This window comes from Anolis carolinensis, chromosome 2 (assembly GCF_035594765.1).
Source record: "Anolis carolinensis isolate JA03-04 chromosome 2, rAnoCar3.1.pri, whole genome shotgun sequence".
NCBI lineage: Eukaryota > Metazoa > Chordata > Lepidosauria > Squamata > Dactyloidae > Anolis > Anolis carolinensis.
In genome coordinates this window covers 287036307-287063574 of record NC_085842.1, presented here as the reverse complement: position 1 = coordinate 287063574, position 27268 = coordinate 287036307, and the positions used below count along the sequence as shown (strand labels likewise).

Here is a 27268-nt window from a genome sequence, read left to right as displayed (position 1 = left end):
TTCCTGACGCATGCCATTGAGTGGCCAGGTGCCCAGGCCAGGACAGTCCCCTCTATTAGGCAGGATGGGAGGGAAAAATTCAAAGAGCTCCACTCCCTTACAATGCATCTTAGATAATTTTGGCTCTTTTGCTAACAGAGCCGTAGCAGGGAATCCAAGGGACCTGAGAGATTATAGACTGAGAAATTTGTGTCAGGGAGAATGGCCAGAGTTTGGTTTAGGTTGGCAAGTAGAAGGAACGTGGGATCTGAAACTGATCCGAACAGTGGAAGAATATTGTGCTGTGAATCATCCGAACCAGTGGGTCTATATTGCTACGTGGGAACGGGTAGTTAGAGAAGATCCAGGTTGGGTTCGACAGTGCAGGAATGGCAAATGTATGGTGGTGAAGAAGGAGGGGAAAAAGAAGGAAGTTTTCCAATCCAATGAGGAGGACTACCCAGATTTACAGTTGAGTGTACAGGCTAGACAACAGGAATTATTGCCGCCACCCTTGCCACTGCCCCCCCACCCCAGGGAACAGCCCCCGGTGCACCTACACTAGGAACGAGACCCCCACCCTACTCTTCGGAGTCAACCGAAGCGGCCAAGAAACACTATCCTAGCCTAGAAAAATATCAGGAGGAAACAAAGGAAAAAAAGAAGTCACAACGGATGCCCAGTGATGCTTCTCCGGCACAAACTCGGAGACATGGAGCTCCGGTGTGGTCTGGTGATTCACCGACCGGACCGGCCCTCCAGATGCCCTTGAGAACGGTGCCTGTGATAAACAACAGGAATGAGATAGTTCAAGCATACCAGGTAGTGCCTTTCAGTAGTAGTGACATTTTGAATTGGAAAAATAATACTCCACCTTATAGTGAAGAACCCCAAGCTATGGCTAGGCTATTGGAAGGGATTATGGCAACCCATAATCCCACCTGGCAAGATTGCAGACAATTGTTGAATATGTTGTTCACATCAGAGGAGAGAAGAGCAGTGTTGAATAATGGGGTAGCCATAGCCCAGGTTGGTGCCCCACAAGATGGTGATGCAGCCGAGTGGGGAGCACAGAGGTTTCCTGTGGAAATAGATCCCCAATGGGACACCGCAGAAGAAGGACATTTGCAGAGACTGAGAGGATTCCAGCGTATATTGGTAGAAGCGGTAAAGAGGGGCCCGCCGCGACCCGTCAACATTGTAAAAATTCAGGGAGTGGTACAGGAAAAATCTGAGTCACCAACAGCCTTTTTGGAAAGGCTGGAGGCAGCATATAGAAAGTATAGCCCATATAATTTGGAGGATGAAAACGGTAGGAGGGCGATTCAACAGTCTTTTATCAGTCAAGCGGCTCCTGACATCCGGAGAAAGATTCAAAAGCAACCAGGATTTCTAGGAAAGACTATGAATGAATTGTTGGCACTCGCAGATCAAGTTTATATGGCGAGGGACCAGGTAGAAGAAGAGAAGAAGGACAGGAAGAAGAAGCAGGAATACCAAGCATTAGTTACCATGATGGAACAAAGTGCAAGTGGACAGAGAGGAAGAGGAGGATATGCCAGAGGGGGACAAGGAGGAAGAAGAGGGCCCCCTCGGAGGTTAGGTCGAGACCAATGTGCTAAATGTAAGAAGTTTGGACACTGGAAAGGTGAATGCCCAGAAGGAAGAGAAGGAAGTCAGGAAGGACCGAGAGAAAGAGGAAGGCCTGAGAGAGGAAGAAACCCAGGAAGGGGAAGAGGGCGTGGGAACTACGTACCTTTTCCTGCAAGAGAGGTGATAGCTGCAGCAGCTGTGATGGAAGAAGAATGGGAAGATATGGATGGAGGAGAGGAATGAGGAAGCCAGGCTCTTGTTTTGTTGGACCCCGGGGAGCCGATGGTCACACTTGAAATCGGGGACCAACAATTGGACTTTTTAGTGGACACAGGTGCCGAAAAATCAGTAGTAAATACAAAAATTAGTCCACCAACTCGGGAAACTACGAAAGTAATAGGGGTGTCTGGGAAGACCCAGAAGTGCCCCTTCCTTAAGGAACGCACCTGCAATCTGGCCGGACATCAGGTCAAGCATAAGATGTTATATCTCCCAGACTGCCCAGTCCCTTTATTGGGAAGGGACATTTTATCAAAATTACAAGCACAACTCCAGTTCATGAAGAATGGACAAGTGGAGCTATCATTTCCCATGGAAGAGGAATGGAGACTGTTTCAAGTTAGGATTTTTACTGAAGAAATACAATGGCCATGGCATGAGACTCCTTTAGTGTGGGCAGAAGATAATCCTCCAGGATTAGCTAAATATGTTCCACCGGTGGTGGTGGAAGTGAAAAGAGGAATGGGACCCATATGTAAGCCACAGTATCCCGTCAGTCGAGAGGCAGTGCAGGGGATCAGAAAGCATCTAGAGCGACTTCTGCAGCATGGGATATTGGTACCATGCAGTTCCCCATGGAACACGCCCCTGCTCCCAGTCAAGAAACCAGGAGGACAAGGAGAATATCGCCCAGTTCAAGATTTGCGGGCTGTAAATCAAGTCACCGTTCCCCTAACCCCGGTAGTGCCAAATCCATACATCATGATGAGTCTAGTACCAGCATTTGCCAAATGGTTTACTGTATTGGATTTAAAGGATGCATTCTTTTGCATTCGATTGGCCCCTGTATCCCAACCGATCTTTGCTTTCCAGTGGGAATCTCAGCAGTCAGGGCAAAGGACCCAGTATGTTTGGACACGCCTTCCTCAGGGATTCCGGGACAGCCCGACCATTTTTGGTCAAGCCCTGGCCAAAGACTTACAGGATTTTGTAATACCTAAAGAAGAGGGAATTTGGCTTCAATATGCAGATGACCTGCTTATCGCTTGCCGGACACTAGGGGGCTGTAAAGAGCATACTTTGAGATTTCTCAAGACATTGGAAGAAAAGGGTTACAAAGTGTCAAAGAAAAAGGCCCAGTTGTGCTGTCCCACGGTGAAATATTTGGGGTTCCATCTGACCGAAGGAAAGAAGATGTTAGGAGCTGAAAGAAAGGAAGTTGTTTGTGCCATCCCCACTCCCAGCACCCGGCGACAGGTGCGGGAATTTTTGGGATCAGCAGGATATTGTAGACAGTGGATCCCCAACTACGCCGTGTTGGCTAAGCCACTGTACCAGGCTACGAGAGGTGGAAGAGAAGATCCATTTGAGTGGACAGAAGAATGTCAACAGGCATTTAAGGCATTAAAAGAAGCATTGATGTCATCTCCAGCATTAGGACTGCCCGATTTGGAAAAACCATTCACTCTGTTCGCTGCAGAGCGGGAAGGAACAGCGGTTGGAGTATTGACCCAACCACTAGGTTCATGGCAAAGGCCGATTGCCTACTTGTCAAAGCAATTGGACACAGTGGCTCGTGGATTGCCACCTTGCCTGAGGGCTGTGGCAGCATCAGTAGATTTAATCAAAGAAGCGAATAAATTGACCCTAGGACAGCCACTGACAGTTAAGGTGCCCCATAGCGTTAAGGCACTGTTAGACATTAAGGGACCGCGCTGGCTCACAAGTGAGAGGTTAATGAAATATGAGGGATTGTTGTGTGACAACCCACTGGTGACCCTGGAGACTTGCTCCACTCTGAATCCGGCCACCTTGCTCCCGACTCCAGGAGACACCACGATCCATCAGTGTGCCCAGGTGATGGATGAGGTATTCTCCAGTCGACCGGATTTGAAGGATGTGCCACTAACTAAGGTGGACGACACTCTGTTCACAGATGGAAGCTCCTTTATGGAAAATAATCAAAGACACTCAGGTTATGCGGTTGTTCGGTGGGGGGGAGAGACGCTGGAAGCAGAGTCACTGCCCCCGGGGACTTCTGCCCAGAAGGCCGAATTGATTGCCCTGACCCGAGCGTTGGAATTGTCAAGCGGAAAGCGGGTTAACGTCTACACAGACTCAAAATATGCCTTCACCACCCTCCACGCACACGGAGCACTGTACAAGGAGCGCGGGCTCCTCACGTCTGGAGGAAAGTGCGTAAAACATGCTGGAGAGATTGTGGATCTCCTGGAGGCAGTTTGGAAGCCAAGGCAGGTGGCTGTGATGCATTGTAAAGGGCACCAACGTGGAGACGATCCCGTAGTGCAAGGAAATAGGCAGGCTGATCTGGCAGCCAAAGAGGCAGCTAGGCTGCCCTATATTGAACATCAGGTAATGGCCCTACAGGTAGAATTAACTGAACATAACATTACATATACACCAGAGGAAGAAGAATGGGCCTTAAAGGAGAAGGGTCAGTGGTCAGGAGAACTCATAGTGATGCCAGACGCCCGTGTCTACGTCCCTAAGGACTTGGCATGGCACTTAGTCCAACACATGCACCAAAACACACATTTAGGAAAAATGGCATTGGCAAATCTGATAGGACGACAGTTGTATATCGATGGATTACATAGCCTAACGGCAGCAGCAGCCCGAAGATGCTGGACATGTATCAAAAATAACCCCAGAGAAGGACCCCTCAAGCCACCAGGAGTCCAACATGTGGGTGGGGTACCCTTTGAAGCTTTAGTCACTGACTTTACAGAAATGCCCCCATACAAAGGATACAAATATTTACTGGTGTTCGTGGACACATACACAGGATGGGTGGAGGCTTACCCTACAAGGACTGAGAAGGCTGTAGAGGTGTCAAGAGCTCTAATGAAAGATGTTATTCCCAGATTTGGCATACCCTTAGAAATTGGATCAGATAATGGCCCCGCATATATTCAACAGGCTGTGCAAGGATTATGTAGAATTTTGGGCATAAAATGGAAGTTACATTGTGCATATAGACCACAATCTTCTGGAAAAGTGGAAAGAATGAATAGGACATTAAAGGCTCAGCTTGGGAAACTTTGCCAAGAGACAGGATTGCCGTGGACGGTGGTTTTGCCCATGGCATTATTAGGAATCAGATGTACACCACACAAACGGACAGGACTCTCCCCTTTTGAAAGACTCTATGGACGACCCCCTTTGAACTTGAAGGGAGCCTTAGAGACAGGAGCTGAGCAGCACCTCATAGGAGAGAAACAGACATTGGCCCAGGTTCAGGCTTTGGGCAGACAAATGCAGCAGTTAGAAAAATACATTTCTGAATTGAACCCACCATTCCCTACCACACCTCTACATTGTTTTTCACCAGGTGACGAGGTTCTGGTCAAGGATTGGAAGATTGAGCCATTGGGACCCAAGTGGCGAGGACCCTATGTTGTGCTCCTGTCTACCCCCACTGCAGTGAAGGTGAAGGAGATTAAGCCGTGGATACATTACACCCGTGTAAAGCTAGCACCTGAGGAGTGGCGGACGGAGCGAGTTCCTGGTGAGGACCTGAGACTCAGGATCATCCGGCAACTCCCTAAGGGGTCAACAAGGCCATGAAGCTGATCCCTTCGGGTGCAACGGAGCGTCGGTGGTCAAGTATGTCGCAGCATGGCCCAACAAAGGCGCTCTCCGGGAGATGGTGGCTAGACATTTTGAGAGGAAAAAGTGGGAGACAAGTTATGAGGAGGGGAGGAAAGCGCACTGTGTTTGGTATATTATTTGTGCTGAGTTTTATTCTCTCTTTTGGAAAAAGAGCACATGGGAATTGGATAAAAGAACATGCCAATTATATGTTTGAGCAGCACGGGAAAGAGGTAGCATTAATATATGAACACCCCCTCACCGTAGGAGATTTTTCATTTCTTCCCGATTTAATTGATGAACCACAGATTGTGTTGGAGGGATTGTCCAAGGCTCAGGAGGGTCCACCTACCGTGTTTTCTAGCATACCGCAAAGGATAAATAAAACTCGGTTTCGACGGTTTAGATACCATACCTCCACCAGGGGTTTGTGCTTCTGTTGTGGAGGATCGGGAATATGGAATTCTGAGTGGAAACACTGGGGAACTAGGCAGGCGTTCTTTTCCCGATTAGGCAATTATTCCCATTGTCGAGACCGGTTCTATCTACATGGACGATTTAATACATCTTATGTCTCACGATTAAATCTAACCGCAACCGAGTGGGCTAGCATGTATCCAGATTATCCCACATTTAGTGTGAATGATTCTATTGAGGGCCTAAAATCTTATATGAACATACTGCAACAATTAACCCAACTGAGCCTAGGTAAAAGCCTCTGTCCGTTATGGCAAATTAGGGATCCAAATCTATGGTTTTTCTTTGATAAATGGGCCACAAATTATCACCCCGGCAACTACCAGTGTGTCGGTGTGGGTTATTTGACATTCCCAGTTCAGGTCTTACACAAAAGGCATCAGCGCCTGAAACGGGACATTGTGCAAACAGGCCCTCTAGGACCAGAATGCTCGGATGAGGTCATTATTAACAAGGCTCTGTCAGGTTCAGAAGCCTCCCGTGTAGGAGGAGGCCTGATCACAGGCTTGTTGACACTGGGTGCTTACCCAGGGATTGTAGCTCAAGCAAACCGTAGAAGTGTTCTAGGCCTGACTTGCCGCCTTGAAAAGTCCATAAATGCCACTGGTAAAATTTTCCGGGAAATCCAGTCTGAAGTAGAAGAAATCAGCCAGATGGCCCTACAGCATAAGTTGGCCCTTGACTACCTACTGGCGGCCAGGGGGGGGTTATGTGCCATGGTTAGAGGGCGTTGTGTAGTGAAATTTCATAACTTGAATAGTACTATTGAAGATGACATCGAGTCATTACAAAAGTTAATTTACAATAATGTCCAGGAGATAGAAGGTTGGTCTCCCTTCTCCTGGGTGACTAGCTGGTTACCCTCAATAGAATGGTTGAAGAACATATTGTTGGTAGGGATTTTAGGATTGTTCATTGTTCTCATAGTTATGTGTTGCACTCCAATAATGATGCAAATGTGTACTAGGTGTGTCACACAATCTTTACCTGAAAAAAAGATAGCCATACTCCAAGCCAAGCGGGATTGGATGGAACCATAATGCTTTGCTTCAGCTTTTGTACATGCGCTTCGCAAAAAGAAAATGGGGGAGTGAGGCGGGAGGTTAAGGAACCCCAGGAAATACCATATATGGGCAGAGATGGCGACAGCTAGCGACCCGGGTGCATAAACTCACAGAAACATGTGACTTCTGGGAAATCATGTGTTTCTGAAGAAATGAAAGCTAAAGATAAACAAACAGCGCATGCGTACGCAGGCGCTCTGAAAGATTTGTGAGCACGGCACAAAAAGAGTGCAGCCGGCCTGCTGGTCAGCATTGATTGGGCAGCGTCACAACTCTAAGCCAATGAATTTGCTTGTGGGCGGGCATAACCCGAACCCTGTAGTGTGTATAAATGTTTACTCAGCCTGCCACTGGGCGTTCTCCCTGGAGAGGCACTTACTTTGTGCTAGGGGGAACCCTAGTGGCCATTAGCGAAATAAAACTGCTTTCTTGGAATTCCTTCAGTTGTCCGTCCTCCATTCCTCCACTGCGCCCAACAAGAACCGCAGCACAAAGGTTCCGCTACAATGTAGTCTCCTTCTTTGGAGGATTTCAAACAGAGGCTGATGGCCACCTGTGTGTACTTCCTCCATGGTGCTTTGATTGTGTACTTCCTCCATTGCATTAGATTAAATAGCATTGTGGTCTCTCCCAGCAATAAGATAAGATGATTCTATTAAACTGATGGAAACAATGAATTAAATCCATCATTATGCAAGAACACCTCTGATCATGAATTGTCAATTTACCTTTTTCTCTCTGCGACGTACCACACAAGTCTGATACCTGGGCTGGAGTTATATTCCTATGATGATGGGGGCTTACAGGGGAAATTCATTGCACTAGTGGTGTCCATTTTGCTGGTGGATTGACAAGGACCAGATAAAACACAGGAACTTGTTCTCTATATACAGTAGAGTCTCACTAATCCAAGTCTCGCTTATCCAAGTTTCTGGATTATCCAAGCCATTTTTGTACTCAATGTTTTCAATATATTGTGATATTTTGGTGCTAAATTCGTAAATACAGTAATTACAACATAACATTACTGCGTATTGAACTGCTTTTTCTGTCAAATTTGTTGTAAAACCTGATGTTTTGGTGCTTAATTTGTAAAATCATAACCTAATTTGATGTTTAATAGGCTTTTCCTTAATCTCTCCTTATTATCCAAGATATTCGCTTATCTAAGCTTCTGCCGGCCCGTTTAGCTTTGATAAGTGAGACTCTACTGTATATCCAACGTTATTATAAAGGGTGTTTCAAAATGATGGATTCAAGTTCAAACAAGTATATTTCACGATAACATGATGTTACAAACACACAAAATTACAAGAGGTATCATGTTTTACTAACTATTTTGAGCCAGAAACAAATCCAATAAATAACCCTGCAAATGGAGAATAGCTCATTAGGCCTTACGTTGTGGGCCACCATCTTGCAAATGGCTGAGACTGGGGCTATTTGAGAAAGTCATCTAGCGGTAATAATTTGAAATTCCACGCCCACTTTTTCACACTTGGCCATGAAACACACCCATCAGCCATCTGTAATCATGATAATATTGTACAAACCTGACTCATCACCTGGATTACTAAAATTCTTGAACAATCTGAGTCACTGGCTGACACACTATTCTTATTCTTGTCAGAATATAAACGGCGTATGCAAGGGAAGAAGAGACATTAACTTCATGCTTGGCCACCTCAATGTTAATTTTAATCAGTTTGTGCTTCATATTTCAGATTACTTTTAAAGGATACATTTGTAGGTATTCATCATAAGGATACTCAGATACTACTAGGACAAATTTATGTTGTTTGTACAACAATTTTGTGGAAAATTTCAGAGAACAAAATCATTCTACTAAATATCTAATTTTTTCATATTAAAGCGCAATGGCTTAATCATAAATTACATGTGTAAGATTTAATACTGTGTTATGAAATTATGTCATGTTTATTTGTTTAATTAACAGGTGATTTAATAAATTGTCTGCAAAGAAACTGGCAGAAAAATAAAGGTATCTGAATTATCTTACATGTAACCACAGTAAAATTGTATAAATAAAGCTCAACTTTATACAACATTGCAGAAATAATAACACTTAAAGAGATCCTGAGGGACTTTGCTCTAACCAGTCACCAGGACTTTGGATCCCTCAAAAAAGTATTTTTGACTTCTCCAGAGAAATACTTTGAATAAAAGTATATAAACACATCTGGTGAAAATACCAGTCCAATGCAATGCAATCTCTAGTTAAATATCCAGCATCCTCTATGAACCTTCAGTTTTGTCCTCATCCAAAGGAGTGGGCTTTTTTCTTGTCATAGTAGCAAATAGGGAATCCATCATCCCCAGGACTTCTAGTAACTCTACTTGATGTTCAATTTCTTTTTCTACAAGTTCCTGAAGTTTCAAAAATTGCTTGTCAATAACCGGAGACTGTCCAACAACTGGCATATAAATATCTGGAAATGAAAAGAAGAAAATTAATGTAATGTCTGCATTTTGTGAGAATTGAGATAAGCATATTATACATTTCCAGTGTTCCCTCTTGCAGCACAATTCTGGGTGAGACATGAGAGGTCTACTTCAGGGCCACTAAGCATCTCATGTCCTGCTGGCACACTTAATCCTGTTTGTTCCACTGCCTCCTTTTCCTCCATCCAGGAGGAAACACAGGACAACTTGGCCCCATAATACTCTACTACAGAACCTACCAATGGCTATTTCCAGCTATCATGTTAAGCCTATGCACACTTTCATGAGAAAATCTGCAGCCTCAGATGTAATATAAAGACTATCATCATGAAATAGGTTATATGAACAACACAGTAGTTATGTAATTCAATGTTAATGTTTTTCAAAAAATATTAGTGTGTGTATGTTTTAAAAATATAAAATATGTAATTTGAAATTTGCTACCTCTGACACAGAATGTTATCACAAAAATGACTGGAACTTTACATCCAGTTTTTTTTAACACATACACACACAATAGCCCACAAAATGTTGAAAATATTCAGCAAAGAAAGGTATTTCCCTTGAAGGCTGGTAGGGCAGTACGCCTTGTAACATTTTGCAGAATGTCAAAACTATACCAGCATATAGCTACTTGAAATGAAAGTATATTTTTATGCTCTTCCTTATGTGTAACGACAATAACAACAAAATGGGATATTCAGTTACTTGAGTACATGTCAGTTATATTAATCTTGTTTAATTTTAATCCTTACCAATGATCATTTCTGCAACGTTTACCAGCACAGGAGCAAATCTTTCATCTGTCACATGGCTGTAAATTAAGGTAATAAATCAGATGTTAACATTCATTCCCAGGTACAGAAATGTTTACATCTGTGGCCTATTTGAGGCTATTCTCCTTCATAAAGAGAGAAATACAACAATGGAAAAGCCTTGCTTCTACTTATTAAACAAGAGTTAAACTGATTTTTCATCAACTAATAAGAAACTCTTTCTACCAATAACTGTCTTTGGATTCAATAGAATTCATTGGAGAGTGCAAAAATGCTTCAAATCAAGAAAAATAACCCACTGCTTTTTGAAGCAAACACTCATTGCACAATTTTTCCTATTTTGTAGCACAATATTATGGGACTTAGAAATCATAGCTCTGGCATTGGTCATGTGGTGTCAGCATCAAAGATGAATGTTATAAATCTTTGCTATAGTAAAGCATTTGATTGTACAAATCATAAAATACTATGGATTCCCCTTAAACACATGGTTGTGCTGCAACATTTGATTGCCCTAATGTGTAGCCTGTACACAGAACAAGAGGTCAAAATATGGAAAAACAGAATGGTTTCCAATTGGCAGGAGGAATCAGACATGGTTGCATTTTATCACCCCTATCTGTTTTAAGTTTATGCTGAACATATATGTAAAGCAGTAGTCACTGAGAAAGGAGGTGTGAAAATTGGAAGAAGGAACCACCGCCATTTAAGATATGCATATGATACCACAGTACCAGCGAAAAACAATAATTACAGGAAAAAGCCAAGAAAGAAAGTGCAAAGGAGGTTTACAGTTGAACACTGTTGAACAACCACCCTTATACACACTAATAATTTATGCAATTTTAAAGTAGATAGTGAAGCTACTAAAATAGTTCACTTTTGTTTGATGTTATGCTTTACAATTTAGTAAATGAAGTCCTAAAAAAATGAAACCGCGCATCTGTCAGATACCTTATTAGAAAAGAAAGGAGAACTCTAAGCTGTTCTTCATCTCGCCCTGCAAGAGCATTTTTCAACGTTCCCCTGCGGTTTAAGTCCTGAATGACAGCCACGGCAACTTCAGGGAAGTTATTTTTCCCATGAGCCTAGAAATACAAAACATTAAGCAGCACATCTTGGCAGGAAGATCGTTAAGCGCATTTCAGCAATTCAATTCCCCCCCCCCCCCCCAGATCATAAAAAGGAGGGAGACATTCAGAATGTAATGGTTGTAATCAAAATTAATTCTTGAGGTAACCTGTGCTCTTTTTCTCCACAGTCCTAAAAATATTCAATCATTTGATGCTGTGACACCAAAAGATAATCAGCAAATCATGTGTGTCAAATTCAAGTGCCCTGCCTGAACCTGTCTGCCACTGACAAGCATCATAAACAATACTGTGTTTAAAATACCAATGATCTGATATTGTCGAAAACAGTGTTTGATTATAAACTACAAACTCAAAGTTTGCAGGATAGGAGTCAGAAAGTTTTCCAACAATGTCTTCTTGAAATGTTGTATGTCCCACTGGTAGCAGTAGTGACTGTGTTGTATGCTTACACAATGTTTAAGAATTGGATTGTGGGACATTCACTGGAGAGTTTTACAGAAGTTGAGTATCCCTTATTTGAAATGCTTGAGACTAGAAGTGTTTTGGATTTGGGGTTTCTTCCAGATTTTGGACTAGTTGTATAATACAGATTGAGAGATCTCAGAGATGGGACCCAAGTCTAAACACGATATTCATTTATCTTTCCTAGGGGTGTTATATACACAGCCAGAGGACAATTACATACACAATATTTTTGATAATTTTGTGTAAGAGACAAAGTTTGTGTGTATAGTCAATCATCAGAAGGCAAACAGGTCATCATTTCAGCCACCCTTGTGGGCAATTTTGAAATATTCTGCATTCTGGATAAGGGATTCTCAGCCTGTAGTTTATCAAAATAATATGGTTCAAAGAGAACCTAGTACCATCTTACATGAAGTACTGCATCCAGAGCTTTGGAGACCTCAAAACCTCTCAAGAGTTTGTCGTATTTCTTCAAATACGTTTTCACAGGTTTACTGACAAAGAAATCATCCTGAAAGGGGAAAGGAGGGGGGAGAATAATCAGAGCCACAAATAAGAAAACTTCATGACAGTGTCACCTTATACTTGTTTTGCACCATTTCCTCTGTCATGGTACTGTATTGCCAGATATGAAAAAAAACAACACTTGGATAGGGAAAACATTACCTACTCTGTTTCAAGATGATGCATATTTGTGTAGCAGGAGACACTATTTTAGAGGAGTTATCTACTTCTGTGGAACAAAGAAAATGAAATGTCCCTTCTAAGATGAAGTCTGTTAACCCAGGACTTCTGTATTTTTAGAGTTTAGGACTACTAACTAACTCAAAACAGTTTTAAAATTATCATTCTAGTTTGGCCTTTTCCAATTAACATAGCAGTGAAACTAATTCTTTGCTAAATGTTTGTAACTTATTTACAACACATATAAAGAACAGCAGTTGTAATTTATAGCTACTTATGTTCAATTTACTTATAAAACAATATATCACAGGATAGAATATGATCAAAGTCAGAAACTGAAATAAAATTGAATGTGCACAAACATATGATAAAGATGAAAGTGTAATTACTTATATAGTAGTGTGATAAAACAGTTTAGTTTCATAATTATAGCATGTACATTTTGTGGTTTCCCTGCTAGATTTTTAGTTGCATACACTAGACGTAATTTCTTGGCGCATTATTTTCTCCATACCCGCTTTGGCATGTAATTTCGTCCTTTCAGAAAGGTTCTATAAACAGGCCTTTTCCTCTTGTTCAAAAGTGCCTTTTCTCCTTCGTGCTTCCGATGCTTAACATTCAGTATTCCATTTGTCATGCCAACAACTAGAGTTTCATCTTCAGGCTAAAAGGAAGAAAAAACATGAATTCTAGTTCAGACTATTTCTCATGATACCTTTTTTATTTTATGAGGAAAATGGATTCTAATAGCAACAACTCAGAGGCGCCCTGGTGTTCGCAACAGTCCAAAATGCAAGCTTAACTAGTAGTAAATCCCCTTTTTAAAAGTCCTTGTTTCCAGATAAGCACATATAGGATTGTGTGGCCCAATGCTTGACAGATTAGGTGATCTGTACCAAAGCCAAAAACATTTAACTTGCCAAATTCAATGATTCATATGTCTATTTACAATTAAGATGACCCAAGGAGTTTTGTACACAGGTTACCACAACCTCCCAAATTCAATAAATACCCAGGCAATTGCATGTACAACAATACCAAATGTCAAACAATGCCCAAAGAATGAATACTGAAATTCCAGATAGAGATTTTTTTAAAGAAAAAATCCACTTGCTCCTTCCATGTTTGCATTACAAGTCACAAGGCATTTAAAGTAACCTGCTTAAAAGAATTTAATTATGGCACATATGAGGACTGGAGAATTTGTGACCTGACAAATGCTGCATGAGTACCCTTTCCCATCATCCCAATGCAAGGAGTAGTGAAAGTTACAGTTATAAAAACACCTGGATGGCCAAACATTCCACCCACACTCCTATATTGAATAAAAGCAGATTACAGATTACAGTAGAGTCTCACTTATCCAACATTCGCTTATCCAACATTCTGGATTATCCAACGCATTTTTGTAGTCAACGTTTTTAATACATTGTGATATTTTGGTGCTAAATTCGTAAATACAGTAATTACTACATAGCATTACTGCATATTGAACTACCTTTTCTGTCTGTCAAATTTGTTGTATAACATAATGTTTTGGTGCTTAATTTGTAAAATCATAACCTAATTTGAAGTTTAATAGGCTTCTCCTTAATCTCTCCTTATTATCCAACATATTAGCTTATCCAACGTTCTGCCGGCCCGTTTATGTTGGATAAGTGAGACTCTACTGTACATGGGGTGTACCTAGATTGATTTTTCCCCTTTTGACAGACCTAACCACTCCAATAATTCAACCTTAATTGGAAGTAGAGATCATATATACAGAAAAAAATTATAGACAACAGTGCAGTAGCTTTTAAGACAGTTCAATGAAGCATGCCATATTCAGTGAAGATTGCATCTGCCTTCCACCAATACTTACAACTGTTAAGCATTTTTATTGGCAAGTCAAAATACTCTTAAAATTGTGATAGAAACATTACCTAAAAACTTCATTACAGTACTTACTGCTAATGCAAGGCTGAGAATTGATGCTTCGTAATTAAAGCTGTGGACAACTTTGTAAGATGTTGTACTGTAAACCTTGACATGCCTGCAAACAGCAAGAACATACTGAGTTCAGAGTTAAGATTTGTAAAATATTTTAGAGAAATCGACGTTAAAGAAGGCTCAAATTGTACAAGTTCATGAAGCTTCCTATGTTAAAAATATAATGAAGAATATACTGTAGATTACCAGGAAGCAATCCTGTCTCATCCGACCTGAAATATTTTAATTTGGGAAAAAGTTACTCTGTCTCAACCCTGGGAAAAACCTGTTACACTGCTCCAACCTTGAAAAAAATATCACAAGAGGGAAAAATAGCCTCACAAGAATGTATATAGGTGAGCTTATTCTCAGACTGAATTAAGTTTATTAGACGATATTGTCAAATTATTAAACAGTGAGATGACTGAGGTAAGAAATACTCGATTAGATCCAGAAATTGCTCCTGCATTCTCTGAAAAGAGTTCTGCACTCTGCAAGTTCTACAAGATCGCCCCCCCCCCTTTAAAACCTCTTCTGTTTACAGAAGGCACAATCCAAGCCACTACCATTCACATTTTGCTCAAACTCCATATTTAAAAGCCTGGATAAAGCTACATCATATGCACCTACCTAGCAGTAAATGCCATCTCATACACAGTAAAACGTATACATGAGTAGGTATTTTCAGAATTATACTGCAAATCATGCACAGGAAGGATATGTAATCATAACTTTGGGATTAAAAGCAAGGAATATGTAATGCACCAATGCACCATCCACTGACAGTGAGAAATGTTTCATAGCTGCTGTGATACCTCAGGCACCTTTGGCCCCTGACCCTGTGGCCATTCCTGACCAGGATGAAGAAGACTTGGGTTTTCTCCCATGCCAGCAAGATTCAACTCCTTTCCAGATGCCTTCTATTGACATTTCCGAGCCAGCGCCAATTAAGGATGCCCTTGAAACAGTGCCGGCTCTCCCAGATTCTCCTGACGTGTAAGTGTTTGATCGCAGGGCTTTTTTGAAAACAGAGAGATCGCAAAGACAAAGCTTGAGGAGAAGCGCCAGATTAGCGGAGCATGGTGACTATGGCTAAGCCCAGTTCTCTTGGGAAGATTTTGGGAGTCAGGCACCTGGCGCGGTGACTATGGCAAGCTCAGTTCTCTTGGGAAGAATTAGGGAGTCATGCACCTGGTTTGGGGGAGCTTATGAACTTTGATAAAAGTTTTGCGCTGGGAACTTTCCTGTGTAGTGTCAACTTTACTTCTTACTGAGAAGCATCATCGTCTCTAGCTCCTGGAATCCAAGCGGCCTGACGGTGCGCTTACTTCTGAGTAGACCGGGCACCGGTCTACCTTCTGCCCAAGTTTGGACTGCGTTTCAGCTCCAGCTCCTGCCTTGCCTTGAAATCCTGCTTTGGAACTTTTACTCCAGAGAACTCATCTGTACTAACTTGCTCCTTTTCCCCACTCAATACTCAAGCCGAGTTTGAGTGTTTTTCGGTACCTGGACTTTGGACCTTAATATTGTACATAAGACTTTCACTTATTGGACTAATTTTGATCTTTTCTGAAAGGTCAATTGCATATTCAACTTTTCTGCTTATTTTCTTTTGGAACTTCATTTGCTTCAATAAAGATATTATATTATTATTGGCCTCTGTGTTGGTTTTCAGTGCTCTCGCTGCCTAGGGGTGTAACAGCTGCATCTTTGAGCTTCTCCGGATATTGCCCAAACTTTCAGACCTTATCCTTCACTTTAACTAATGTGCAAAAGAGAGAAACAATGTCCAGATACAAACAAATATCCTTGGGATACTGCTACATTATATGATCTATTTCATGTTCTGAAGTTGCAAATCACAGATAAAAAGTATGAAAACAGTTCTGTGTCCAGGACATCTCACTTACATAGAACCTTTTCTGGAAAGAAATAGGAAACTAAACAGTGAAAGAAACAAACCTGTCCAGGGATCCAGAGAGCAGCCTCTGTCCAGAACTACTTAAACACAAACAGGTTACAGTTTTATGGTGATTTCTCAAGGACACTAGCAACTGCCCTCCTTTAAGCATATCCCAGACTTTGACATACCGGCCACCTATAAGAGAAAAGGATAAGTGTTTTTTCTTTGCATATCCATCCCTCAAAATAATATCTTTGATGCCACTGAAAGAAATAGTCATAAACATATTTTGTCTGAAGTTCAAGCCATGCAAGACATGTCCAAAAACATTACCAAGGATATGCCATGCAACTGAAAGAAGCTAACAGTTTCCTTTATAGCCATTTCTGTTTCTCATTCAGCTTAAACTTGCTCTCACATAACTCAACATGAGATGTAGTTAATGATGCAACATTCCAGTGATAGGTGTCACCAATGGAATGGGGAAGAATATGATATTTTTCCTCAAATTCTATCCACTGAAGCCTTAAGCATCAATCCTTATTTCTTGGACAACCCAAACTTTTCAAAATCCACCATAGGGAAAGAAAATGACATGAAATCTTCTGACAACAAAACAAATGTCACAGGGGTCTTAATTCTTCCCCAAAACTAAAAAAATGGGGTGGGAGTGGAGTTACATTTTAAAAATGTATCTCTTCCAACTTACATACAAATTCAACTTAAGAATAAACCTACAGAACCTTATACGTAACTTGGGGACAGTCTGTATATGAGGCCCCTGGTGGGCTGCATGTCTTTTTATAATTCACAAGTTTGAAAGCCTCTTTTCAAAGCTACAATCCAAGACACTCTGATCACAAGCCTTCATAAATGGTGCAGAACCTATGGCAATACTCCCTTGCCAATGCTGCCTATATCTGTCAAATCACTTGCAAGGAGGAAAATTAGCCTTTACAAGAAGGAAATATCTTAAAACTAGCTTTATATTAGGAAAGGATAGGGAGACACTGCCAATTCTGGGAAAATACCTGCAGTCACAAGAAGACCTCCAGAAGGAAAGAGATTAACACTCTCAATTGGCTGTCCGTGTTCTATCGTCATCACACTTTTTTCTCTCCGAGTATCAAAGACTTTCACAGTGTGATCATATGAACCTAAAAATAATTCCGGAAAAAGGAAGTGTAAAAAAATTTAACATATGTAAAATAATGTCATGTTAATGTAGATGCAACACTCGTAAATAAAACACTGGTATTATTGAAAAGCCTTTGACTTCATGTAATGACTAACTCATATTCCTCTCCATGCTGAACTATAATGTAAAACTGCCTGGAATGTACACACGATTTATGCAAGTATGGTGCCCAATAGCTAAAATTATATGAGTAAAAACATAACTGAAACTATCAATTAAATAGTATATTTTACTATTTCAGATCAAAGAAATTAGTTTAGTATATCTATTCTCACTCAGAACAAAATTATAAGTCTCTGCTATACCTTACCATTAGAGAAGTAGTATAAAACTATGAAGGAAGGATAATAAAATGAAATACATGCTAGATAATTCTAGAAAAGTTGCTCTACCAGCAACAAATCACAAAAATCCCCATCTTCTAATTGACCAATGAAATGTTAAGATTGTATAGACTAGAGCAGGGGTCCCCAAACTAAGGCCCGGGGGCCGGATGCGGCCCTCCAAGGTCATTTACCTGGCCCCTGCCCTCAGTTTTATAATATAACTAGCTGTGCCCGGCCACGTGTTGCTGTGGCGTTGTCTGGTGGTGTTGGTGAGAAATTGTTGAGGTAGTGGTGGTATTGAATGTCTGTTGTATGGTTGTCTTTATGTTTAGTATGCACACTGAAGTGGATTATATGGCAGTGTGGAGTCAAGATAATCCAGTTCAAAGCAGATAATATAAGATTCTAAATAGGTTATATAGCTGTGTGGAAGGGCCTTGAGTCTACATTGCCATATAATCCAGTTAAAATCTGATCATCTGTAGAAGAGGCCTAAGTGAGGCCTAACTGTGCCTGTCCCCTGGGCTGAGTAGGTTGCTAGGAGACCAAGTGGGCAGAGCATAGCCTTCAAACTGGCAGCAATTGGATAAAAACTATTATTCTTCTCCGTGTAATTGGGACTTTATTTTTCTTTTCTTTTTGTTGTATCAACCTAGAGCCGTGAATGATGGGTTGTGTTGTCAAATTTCGAGGTTGGGGGGCCTGTAGTTTTGTTGTTTTGTCCGCTGCCCTGATGCCATCACTGTTTTATATATAGATATTTTTATATCAGTTTTAATAATATAATATATTGTATATACATATAATATTGATAATAATATTATGTTATACAATATAATACTAATAATAATACCATATAATAATATTAATTATATGTTATATATTACATATTATATAATAGTATAGTGATATAGTTCAATATAGAAATATATAATGCTAATATTGTGCTATGCTAATAATATAATATATTGTATGTACATACAGCTGCTTTGAGTCCCCTTCTGGGTGAGAAGGGTGGGATATAAATGTAGTAAATAAATGCAGTAAATAAATAATTAATTTTAGACTTAGGCTTGGCCAAAGTCTGAAATGACTTGAAGGCACACAACAACAACAATCCTAATTAACTTGACTATCTCATTGGCCGGTAGCAGGCCCACACTTTCCATTGAAATCCTGATAGGTTTATGTTGGTTAACATTGTTTTCATTTTTAAATATTGTATTGTTCTTCCGTTGTTGTTGCACTACAAATAAGACATGTGCAGTATGCATAGGAATTTGTATTTTTTTTCAAATGATAATTCGGCCCCTCAACAGTCTGAAGGATTCTGGACCGGCCCTCTGCTTCAAAAGTTTGAGGACCCCTGGACTAGAGAAGCGACAGCAGTAAAGACCAATAGCAAAAGCAAATCTTTTATGCTGAAAATATCTACCAAGAGAAAGTATTTAGGAAGCCAGTGTGACACACACATATATAACATAGACTACAAACCTGTTACAAAGAGATCTGCATTCAGCTTACTTGTACAGGCACATCGTACATAATCTGTATGCTCGTTGTAGGATATTATTTCTGAGGAAGATGAAATGTCCCACACCTTTGCTGTGTAGTCATCTGCTCCCGATACTATGCGATACTTATCTGAGAGGAAGTCCACAACATGTACAGCCCTGCAAGCCAAAATTCAAAATATTTCCTAAGAGACACTTGTATTACTTGTTTACATTAACACTATTCATCTATATGACCATTAAGAAGGATAATAAATGTCCAGTAAGGAAAAAAGCAAACTATATACAGAAGTGTTAGAGCTAAATCCAGGATTCCTAGATCCTAAAGAACTTCTGCCAAGTTTGACCAGGCTGAATGCTTCATATAAACGGGTGTGGTGATGAAGCCAACTAAAGAGCCAAAATATGTTTTCTATTTTTGTACACCAAAATGATCTATGTGGTATCAAAGACACATAAACCAAGTCCAATCAGCAGTCCTGCCAGCACAAGGGTTTAACCCATTGCACCACCATGGGTTCCTCAACTTGCATCATGATTACAAAATACAAATCTTTAAATGCCCTCGGTATATTCTGGAATGTAAAAATAGCACTTTGTAGAACAGACTAAGCAACTATGAAAACAGCAGTAGAACCTTAAGTTGTTACATTACTTTATAGTCTATGTAAACACAAATGTTGACTGCAGCTGAACAGCAGACTGATTCTCAATCACTTTTCTGAAGCCAGCTGATGGGAATCCTTCACAGTAACATTTCAGTTTGAAATTGTAAACCACCCGCTTAAATAAAACTACATTTTCTTACTTAGTATGGCCATCAAACTGTCTTAGTGCTGCTCTGCCACTGATGTCAAACAGTCGAACAATGCCCTCTTCACTGCCAGCAGCCAGGAGCTTCCCGTCATCTCGGTATGTAGCACAATAGGCTACATCTTTGAAGCGAGAAAATGTTTTGATTGGCTCTTGTGAATATCGGCCATAAATATGAATCTGGAACAAAACGTATTATGTTACTGTAGTAAACTATTCAGAAAAAAAAAACAGAAAAGCAAGAGGCCTCTATAAAGTCCTGGACCAGAAACAGATACTGTTTCAAGAAGGTAAAATAAAGATTTGGGTATTACAAGCAGGAGTGCCGAATCAGCATTTATTAGTATGTACAGCACATGACAGCCCTTTCTGGAATCCCCTCTTAATGAAGCCAGAGTATCACAATAGGCAGTCCCCAAGTTACAGGCAACCAACTTACAAGCAACTCATAGTTAAGAATGGGGTGAGACAACAGGAAATGAGAGAAATTTATCCCTTGGAAGGGATAGAGTTATCATGGGGAAAAGGTATCTCCATTGAAGCTTTCTCACCAATCCCTGTTTCCACAACAAGCCAAATTTTTCAAAATCCAGTCATCACAAGGACAGAAAGTGAAGTGAAATCTTCTAAACAGGAGCACAGACAGTTACCATGCTCTGCTGTGGATATGTGCTAAATATATTACACTACAGCAAGTATACCAGTCATATACCATATAGTGGGTCAAGTGGACTGAAACTCCCATTAGCCATAGACAGCATAGCAACAATAATTGGATTGTGTTCTTTACACTCCAGATTTAGATGTATCTACTTGAGCCAGGGGAGTGGGACCACAATCTACAACTTAGTCTGATCTTCTACGGGTTGAGTAGGGATTTTGGGGCATAACAATCACATGCAGCAGCAATCCTTAGGCTCATGTGTTCTCTACATCACCTTCTATATTAGAATAGTTACAAGGAGGAATTTGGAAGCTTTTGCTTTACTGAGGCTTGTGTTGTTCAAACAGTAGAATGGCATTTAATTTCAACAGAGTCTGTTGAAACAAGCCATCTGCAAATCATGAACTACAAAGCTGTTTGTCTAAACAAGCTATAGCTAAGATTGATATTGCTCATATCACATTGATTTTCATAAAGCAAGAGTTAACAAAACAAAGAGATAAAAACACAAAACTGTAAGTTCAAAACTGAAAACGTTCTTGTTAAAATGTTATTAGATTACCCATAGTACTAAAACAAGCCCATTAAAAAGGTAAAAACAATAGAACAGGACACTACTAAAAGTCTTTGCAGCCAGTTCTCAAAAGCATGTTAGAACAGAAGAGCTTTCACCTGCTAACAGAAGGATGGCAAGGAGGGAGCTCTCCTAACTTCTTTAGAGAAGAAATTCCAAGGATAGGAGCAACCACCATGGAGAACCTCTCCTGTTATCCTGCCAGATGTAATTGTGAAAGTGGTGGAATTGAGACAAGGACTGCTCTAAAAATATCAGTCTCATATAAGAAGATGATCCTCTATAAGAAGATGATCCTCTATATAAGCAACAGTTTATTTCAAACTGTAGCACAATCACTTGTTCTATGTCAGGTCAGGCAAATTCAATACGTCCTCAAGATGACAGAATCTTGCCAAAGTGGCTGAATTCTGGGAGACTAGGGGTCATTTTCCTATCCCTAGACCAATCCAGGCATCCCTCCACATAAGGTATAAATGGTCTTTCATTTACTTGCAGTTTCAAAATACCATTTCCAGGTTTGGAAAAATGAATACGGGTACTCTGTACTAAAAGCAGAGGCATGTTTTCTTTAGAAGGTAATTGCTCTCCCTGGAAATTAATCCTCTTGTTTATAGGAAGCATCTAAAACAGGGGTCCCCAAACTTTTTAAACAGGGGGCCAGTTTACGATCCTTCGGACCGTTGGAGGGCCGGACTATAGTTGGCCACTGAGCAATAATAATAATTAATAATAATAATAATAACAACAACAATAAAAAAGAGGGTTGGAAGAGACCCTTTGGGACATCGAGTCCAATCCCCTTCTGCCTTTGTGCACCGAAAGCACAAGCAAAGCATCCCTGACAGAAGGCCACACAGCCTCAATGTTAATAATAATAATAATAATAATAATAATAATAATAATAATAATACAGGGTTTTGGAACACAATACTCCTGACCTCACAATCGTGTTAAAAAAACAAAGTATGGATTGCCGATGTTGCAATACCAGGTGACAGCAAGATTGAGGAGAAACAACTGGAAAAGCTGACACGATATGAGGATTTAAAGATCGAATTACAAAGACTCTGGCACAAGCCAGTCAAGGTGGTCCCAGTAGTGATGGGCACACTGGGTGAAGGGCCTCAAGACCTTGGCCTGCACTAAACACAATTGGCGCTGACAAAATTACCACCTGCCAGCTGCAGAAGGCCACCTAACTGGGATCTGCGTGCATTATTCACCATACGTCACACAGTCCTAGACACTTGGGAAGTGTCCGACGTGTGATCCAATTCAACAGCCAGCAGAGTGTCTGCTGTGGACTCATCTTGTTGTGTTTCTAATAATAATAATAATAATAATAATAATAATAATAATAATAATAATAATAATAATAATAATAATGGTTATAAGAGAAGAAGAGACCCATTGGGTCATTTAGCCCAACCCCCTTCTGCCCTTGTGCCATGGGGGCCGGATAAATGGCTTCGATGGGCCGCATCCGGCCCCCGGGCCTTAGTTTGGGGACCCCTGATCTAAAATATGTATATACCTCTCTCTCAGTTCTTGGAGTTCAAGAGACTAAAAATCCACCTCAGAGTATGGAAATGGATGAAAATACTATAACATTGTTAAGAAATCCAAAACTTTTATGTCAAATCTTACCCTTGATGAAGCTGTGACAGCATAGTTATAGGGAGGAATTGGAGAAAAGTCTATTTTATTCACTGCACCAAACTCCTTTATTTGAATGGGAGCCTTTAAAGAAAAAGTACAATTTAAATATTCAATTCAATACATTTTCTTTACAAAAGGAGAAACAAGTCAATACAAAAACACAAACATCATTAAAATATTTTAACAAATATTTAGTTATCGAATAGCAGTAGCATTACTGCATGACTATATCTATGAGGATAAAATTCAAATGTTATGCATTACTGAAGTTATAGGAAAACTTTCCACTAAAATGAGTACTCAAGGAAACACGTGCACCTTTTTCAGCAACTTTTGTAATATTTAAGTCATATGAGATACTGAAGATTTAGAAAATAACCAGATGTATCAGTCTTAATTACAGTAATTATATATAATTACCTTATAATGCTTCCAGTACAAAGTGTCCTTGGTTATTTTCTCACCAAGTTTTGGAAAAGATGGGACTACAACAGGCTTGTAACTAGCCATTATTTTTTAAATACAACTTCAAGTATTGAAGTTTATCTTCCAGCGTACCTCCTAAAGGAAAAGTAAATAATATTTCTGAAATAAGTAAAAGATATCATTCAGAAGTCTATGTTCAAAAAACACACTAGAAAAGCCCCTATTTTCTGCCTTATGTTTTGAAATAATTGATCTACTGTTTGCTTTTAATCTAATATACCTTTTCTCAATTTTTGAGAAAATGGTAGATCTCTGTAGTAATCTACCTCTAAAAAGTGATGCATGATTCAGTTATAATCATTTCATCTCCAATATTTAACATTCTTCTTTAAATTAGAATGAAGGGCTTAGACAAGCTCCTCTAGAGTAACACAAATCTAAACTTCACCTAAAAATCTAAAACTATATTTTTGACCATGCACACAAAAATGAAATAGGAATTTTCTGTGGATGTTTGAGACCCATTATATGCAAGATAAAATTGTGCAACTTATTTAAAAATGGAAAAGGTTTTTTTTCAAGTTGTGGATGGCTGGATTCATGGATATGAATGGCCAACTGTATTGGTTCCTCTAGACTGCCTAATAACTCTAATAAGTATTAGGGTTCTTTTGGGGTACAACCACAGTGTAGAATTAATGCAATTTGACACCAAAAAACTACCCATAGCTATATGCTATGGAATCATGGGAGTTGCAGTTTAACATCTTTAGCCTTCTCTACTAAAGAGTGCTGTTGCCTCACCAAATTGAAAATTTTAGAATTCTATATTATTGAGCTACAGCAGTTAAAACTGCATCAGTTCTATAGTGTAGATGTACCATGTTTCAGGATGCAACAACTTGAAATAGATGTGTCTCCCCACATACAAGCATACCCTATGGCAGTGGTTCTCAACCTATGAGTCCCCAGATGTTTTGGCCTTCAACTCCCAGAAATCCTAACAGTTGGTAAACTGGCTGAGATTTCTGGGAGTTGTAGGTCACAATACCTGGGGACTCAAAGGTTGAGAACCATTGCCCCAAGGATACCTAGTTTTCTGTTTGGGGAGGGGAGACACCTGGCTTGAAAATGGGACATGTGAAAGGGATCTAGGAATCTTAGTAGACCACAAGTTGAATATGAGTATGATGTGGCAGCTTAAAAAGCCAATGAAATTCTAGGCTGCATCTATAGGAGTACAGTGTTGAGACCATCATGGAAATGGCTTGTTACTCTGGTTTTTAAATTTTAATGTTTAACTCTTATTAGTCTCAATTTTTTAAGTTTTGTTTTAAATGCTTATTCATCAAAATGTGAATTTTTAGTTGTGTAATGTCTAATTTATTGTAATGTACCAGTACTGTCTGATGTTGATGCCTGATATGTTGTTATTTGATTTGTGGTTTATTAGCTTTTTTGGTTGCACTTTACGGCATTGAATGTTTGCCACTGTATGTTGTGAACCGTCCTCAGTACCCACTGAGGAGATAGGGTGGGATTGAAATAAAGTTGTTTATTATTATTATCATCAAGAGAAGTCATAGTCCCAATCTAGTCTGCCTTGATCAGACCTCACCTGAAATAATACTGTATCCAGTTCTGGGCAACACAGTTCAAGAGGGATATTGACAAGTTGGAACTAGTCCACAGAAGGGAACCCTAAGGTTTGGAAGCCAAGCTTTGTGAGGAATGGCTGAGGGAGCTGGGTCTGTTTAACTTGGAGAAGAGAAGGCTTCGAGGAGATATGACATCCAGGTTTAAATATCTGAAATATTTTTATTTTTATTTTGTATCTGGGGTTACTTGAGGAACTGCAAGTCGCTTCCAGTGTGAGAGAACTGGCCGTCTGTAAGTCCAGGGGATGCCTGGATGTTTTTTGTTTTTACCATCCTTGTGGGAAGCTTCTCTCATGTCCCTGCATGGAGCTGGAACTGACAGAGGGAGCTCATCCGCACTCTCTCTGGGTTGGATTTGAACCGGCAACCTTCAGGTTAGCAACCCAACCTTCATGTCATCAGTCTTGCTGGCACAAGGGTTTTACCCACTGTGCCACGAGGGGTTCCTATCTGAAAGGATGACACATTGAGAAGGGAGAAAGCCTGTTTCCTACTCTGGAGACCAGGACATAATGGACAATTGATTCAAATGGCAGGGAAAAAAAGATTCCACCTAAACATTAGGATGAACTTCCCGACAGTAAGCGCTGTTCAGGAGAGTGGTGGGATCTCCTTCTAGGGAGGTTTTCAAGCAGAGCCTGGATGGCCATTTGTCGGGAGTGCTTTGATGGTGTCTTCCTGCATGGCAGGTTGGGGTTGTGCTGGATGGGCCTTGTGGTCTCTTCCAATTCTATGACTCCGAGATTTTAATTCTAATTAACAGAATCCCCCGCACAGTATGCTGTAAAATATTCATTATACTCCTAGGCAAAAATAGAGAGTAATCATTTTCCTATCTCTAGTCTGATAAAAGCACCAGAATTGTATGTACTAAGGGAGAGGATTTGTTCCAGTTTCCACGGGAGAAAACAGCAGTTCACTTCCCTCCCTCTTTCCCAAGCGGTTCCTCACCTTTTCCTCACAACTGGACGGTTTCCGCCTCACCGCTTCACAGTCACGTTGCCTCCCAAGGAAGCCGCCATCACAGCGCTGAGGATTCCAAGGCGCTGAAGATACGTCATTAGAACGCGACCACCAAGACATTCGCTCATCAGGATCCTTTCCGCATAGAGATAAGAAAAGTAGACTCATGCACCATGGCCAGTTACTCTGGCTACCTTCAAAGCAGGCATAGGCAAACTTGGGCGCTCCACGTGTTTTGGACTTCAACTCCCCACATTTCTAACAGCCTCAGGCCCTTTCCTTTCCCCCCTCATCTGATATTTATTTATTATATTTGTATCCCACTTTTATTTCTGTAATTGAGACATAAAGCGTCTCACAACAATTTACAAAATTATAATATTAATAATTTTTGGGTTGCTGTGAGTTTTCTATGCTGTATGGCCATGTTCCAGAAGCATTCTCTTCTGACGTTTCACCCACATCTATGGCAGGCATCAAAGGTTGTGAGGTCTGTTGGAAACTAGGCAAGTGGGGTTTATATATCTGTGGAAAGTCCAGGTTTGGGAGAAAGTACTCTTTGTCTGTTTGAGGCAAGTGTGAATGTTTCAATTGATCACTTTTTTTTTCGTGTCAGGAGCAACTTGAGTCGCTTCTGGAGTGAATTGGCCGTCTGCAAGGACGTTGCCCAGGGGAGGCCCGATGTTTTGATGTTTCTACCATCCTTGTGGGAGGCTTCTCTCATGTCCCCGCATGGAGCTGGAGCTGATAGAGGGAGCTCATCCGCACCCTCCCCTGGCAGCTTTCAGGTCAGCAACCCACCCTTCAAGTCACTTAGTCCACTACGCCATCTGGGGGCTCCATAATTGATCACCTTGAATAGCATTGAATAGCCTTTCAGCTTCAAGGTCTGGCTGATTCCTGCCTAGAGGAATCCTGTGTTGGGAGGTGTTAGCTGGCCCTGATTGTTTCATGTCTGGAATTCCGTTGTTTTCTGAGAGTTGTTCTTTATTAACTGTCCTGATTTTAGAGTTTTTTAAAAAATACTGGTAGCCAGATTTTGTTTATTTTCATGGTTTCCTCCATTCTGTGGAAATTGCCCACATGCTTGTGGATTTCAGTGGCTTCTCTGTGTAGTCTGTCATAGTGTTAGTTAGGGTGGTCCAGCATTTTTGTGTTCTCATATACTGT

At 40.5% G+C, this 27268-nt stretch overlaps 2 protein-coding genes across 2 annotated transcripts; one reads left to right on the top strand and one right to left on the bottom strand.

Annotated features, from left to right (window-relative positions):
- The first annotated feature begins 1829 nt into the window (after nucleotides 1-1829).
- LOC134296727 (protein NYNRIN-like) lies at nucleotides 1830-7383 on the top strand. Its single transcript, XM_062972318.1, has one exon. It carries the CDS (start codon nucleotides 1855-1857, stop codon nucleotides 5377-5379), a length of 3525 nt encoding a protein of 1174 aa, XP_062828388.1. The 5' UTR covers nucleotides 1830-1854; the 3' UTR covers nucleotides 5380-7383.
- A 1237-nt stretch (nucleotides 7384-8620) lies between these two features.
- Nucleotides 8621-26234, bottom strand: utp15 (UTP15 small subunit processome component). The gene is made up of 13 exons (XM_003216258.4): nucleotides 26087-26234; nucleotides 23472-23612; nucleotides 23040-23132; nucleotides 20147-20331; nucleotides 19319-19497; nucleotides 17332-17457; nucleotides 16360-16495; nucleotides 14377-14461; nucleotides 12941-13090; nucleotides 12152-12253; nucleotides 11138-11271; nucleotides 10163-10221; nucleotides 8621-9394 (listed from the first exon to the last, which is right to left on the bottom strand). The coding sequence occupies exons 2-13, from the start codon at nucleotides 23559-23561 to the stop codon at nucleotides 9201-9203; spliced, it is 1533 nt and encodes a 510-aa protein (XP_003216306.1). The 5' UTR covers nucleotides 23562-23612; nucleotides 26087-26234; the 3' UTR covers nucleotides 8621-9200.
- Nucleotides 26235-27268: the final 1034 nt, after the last annotated feature.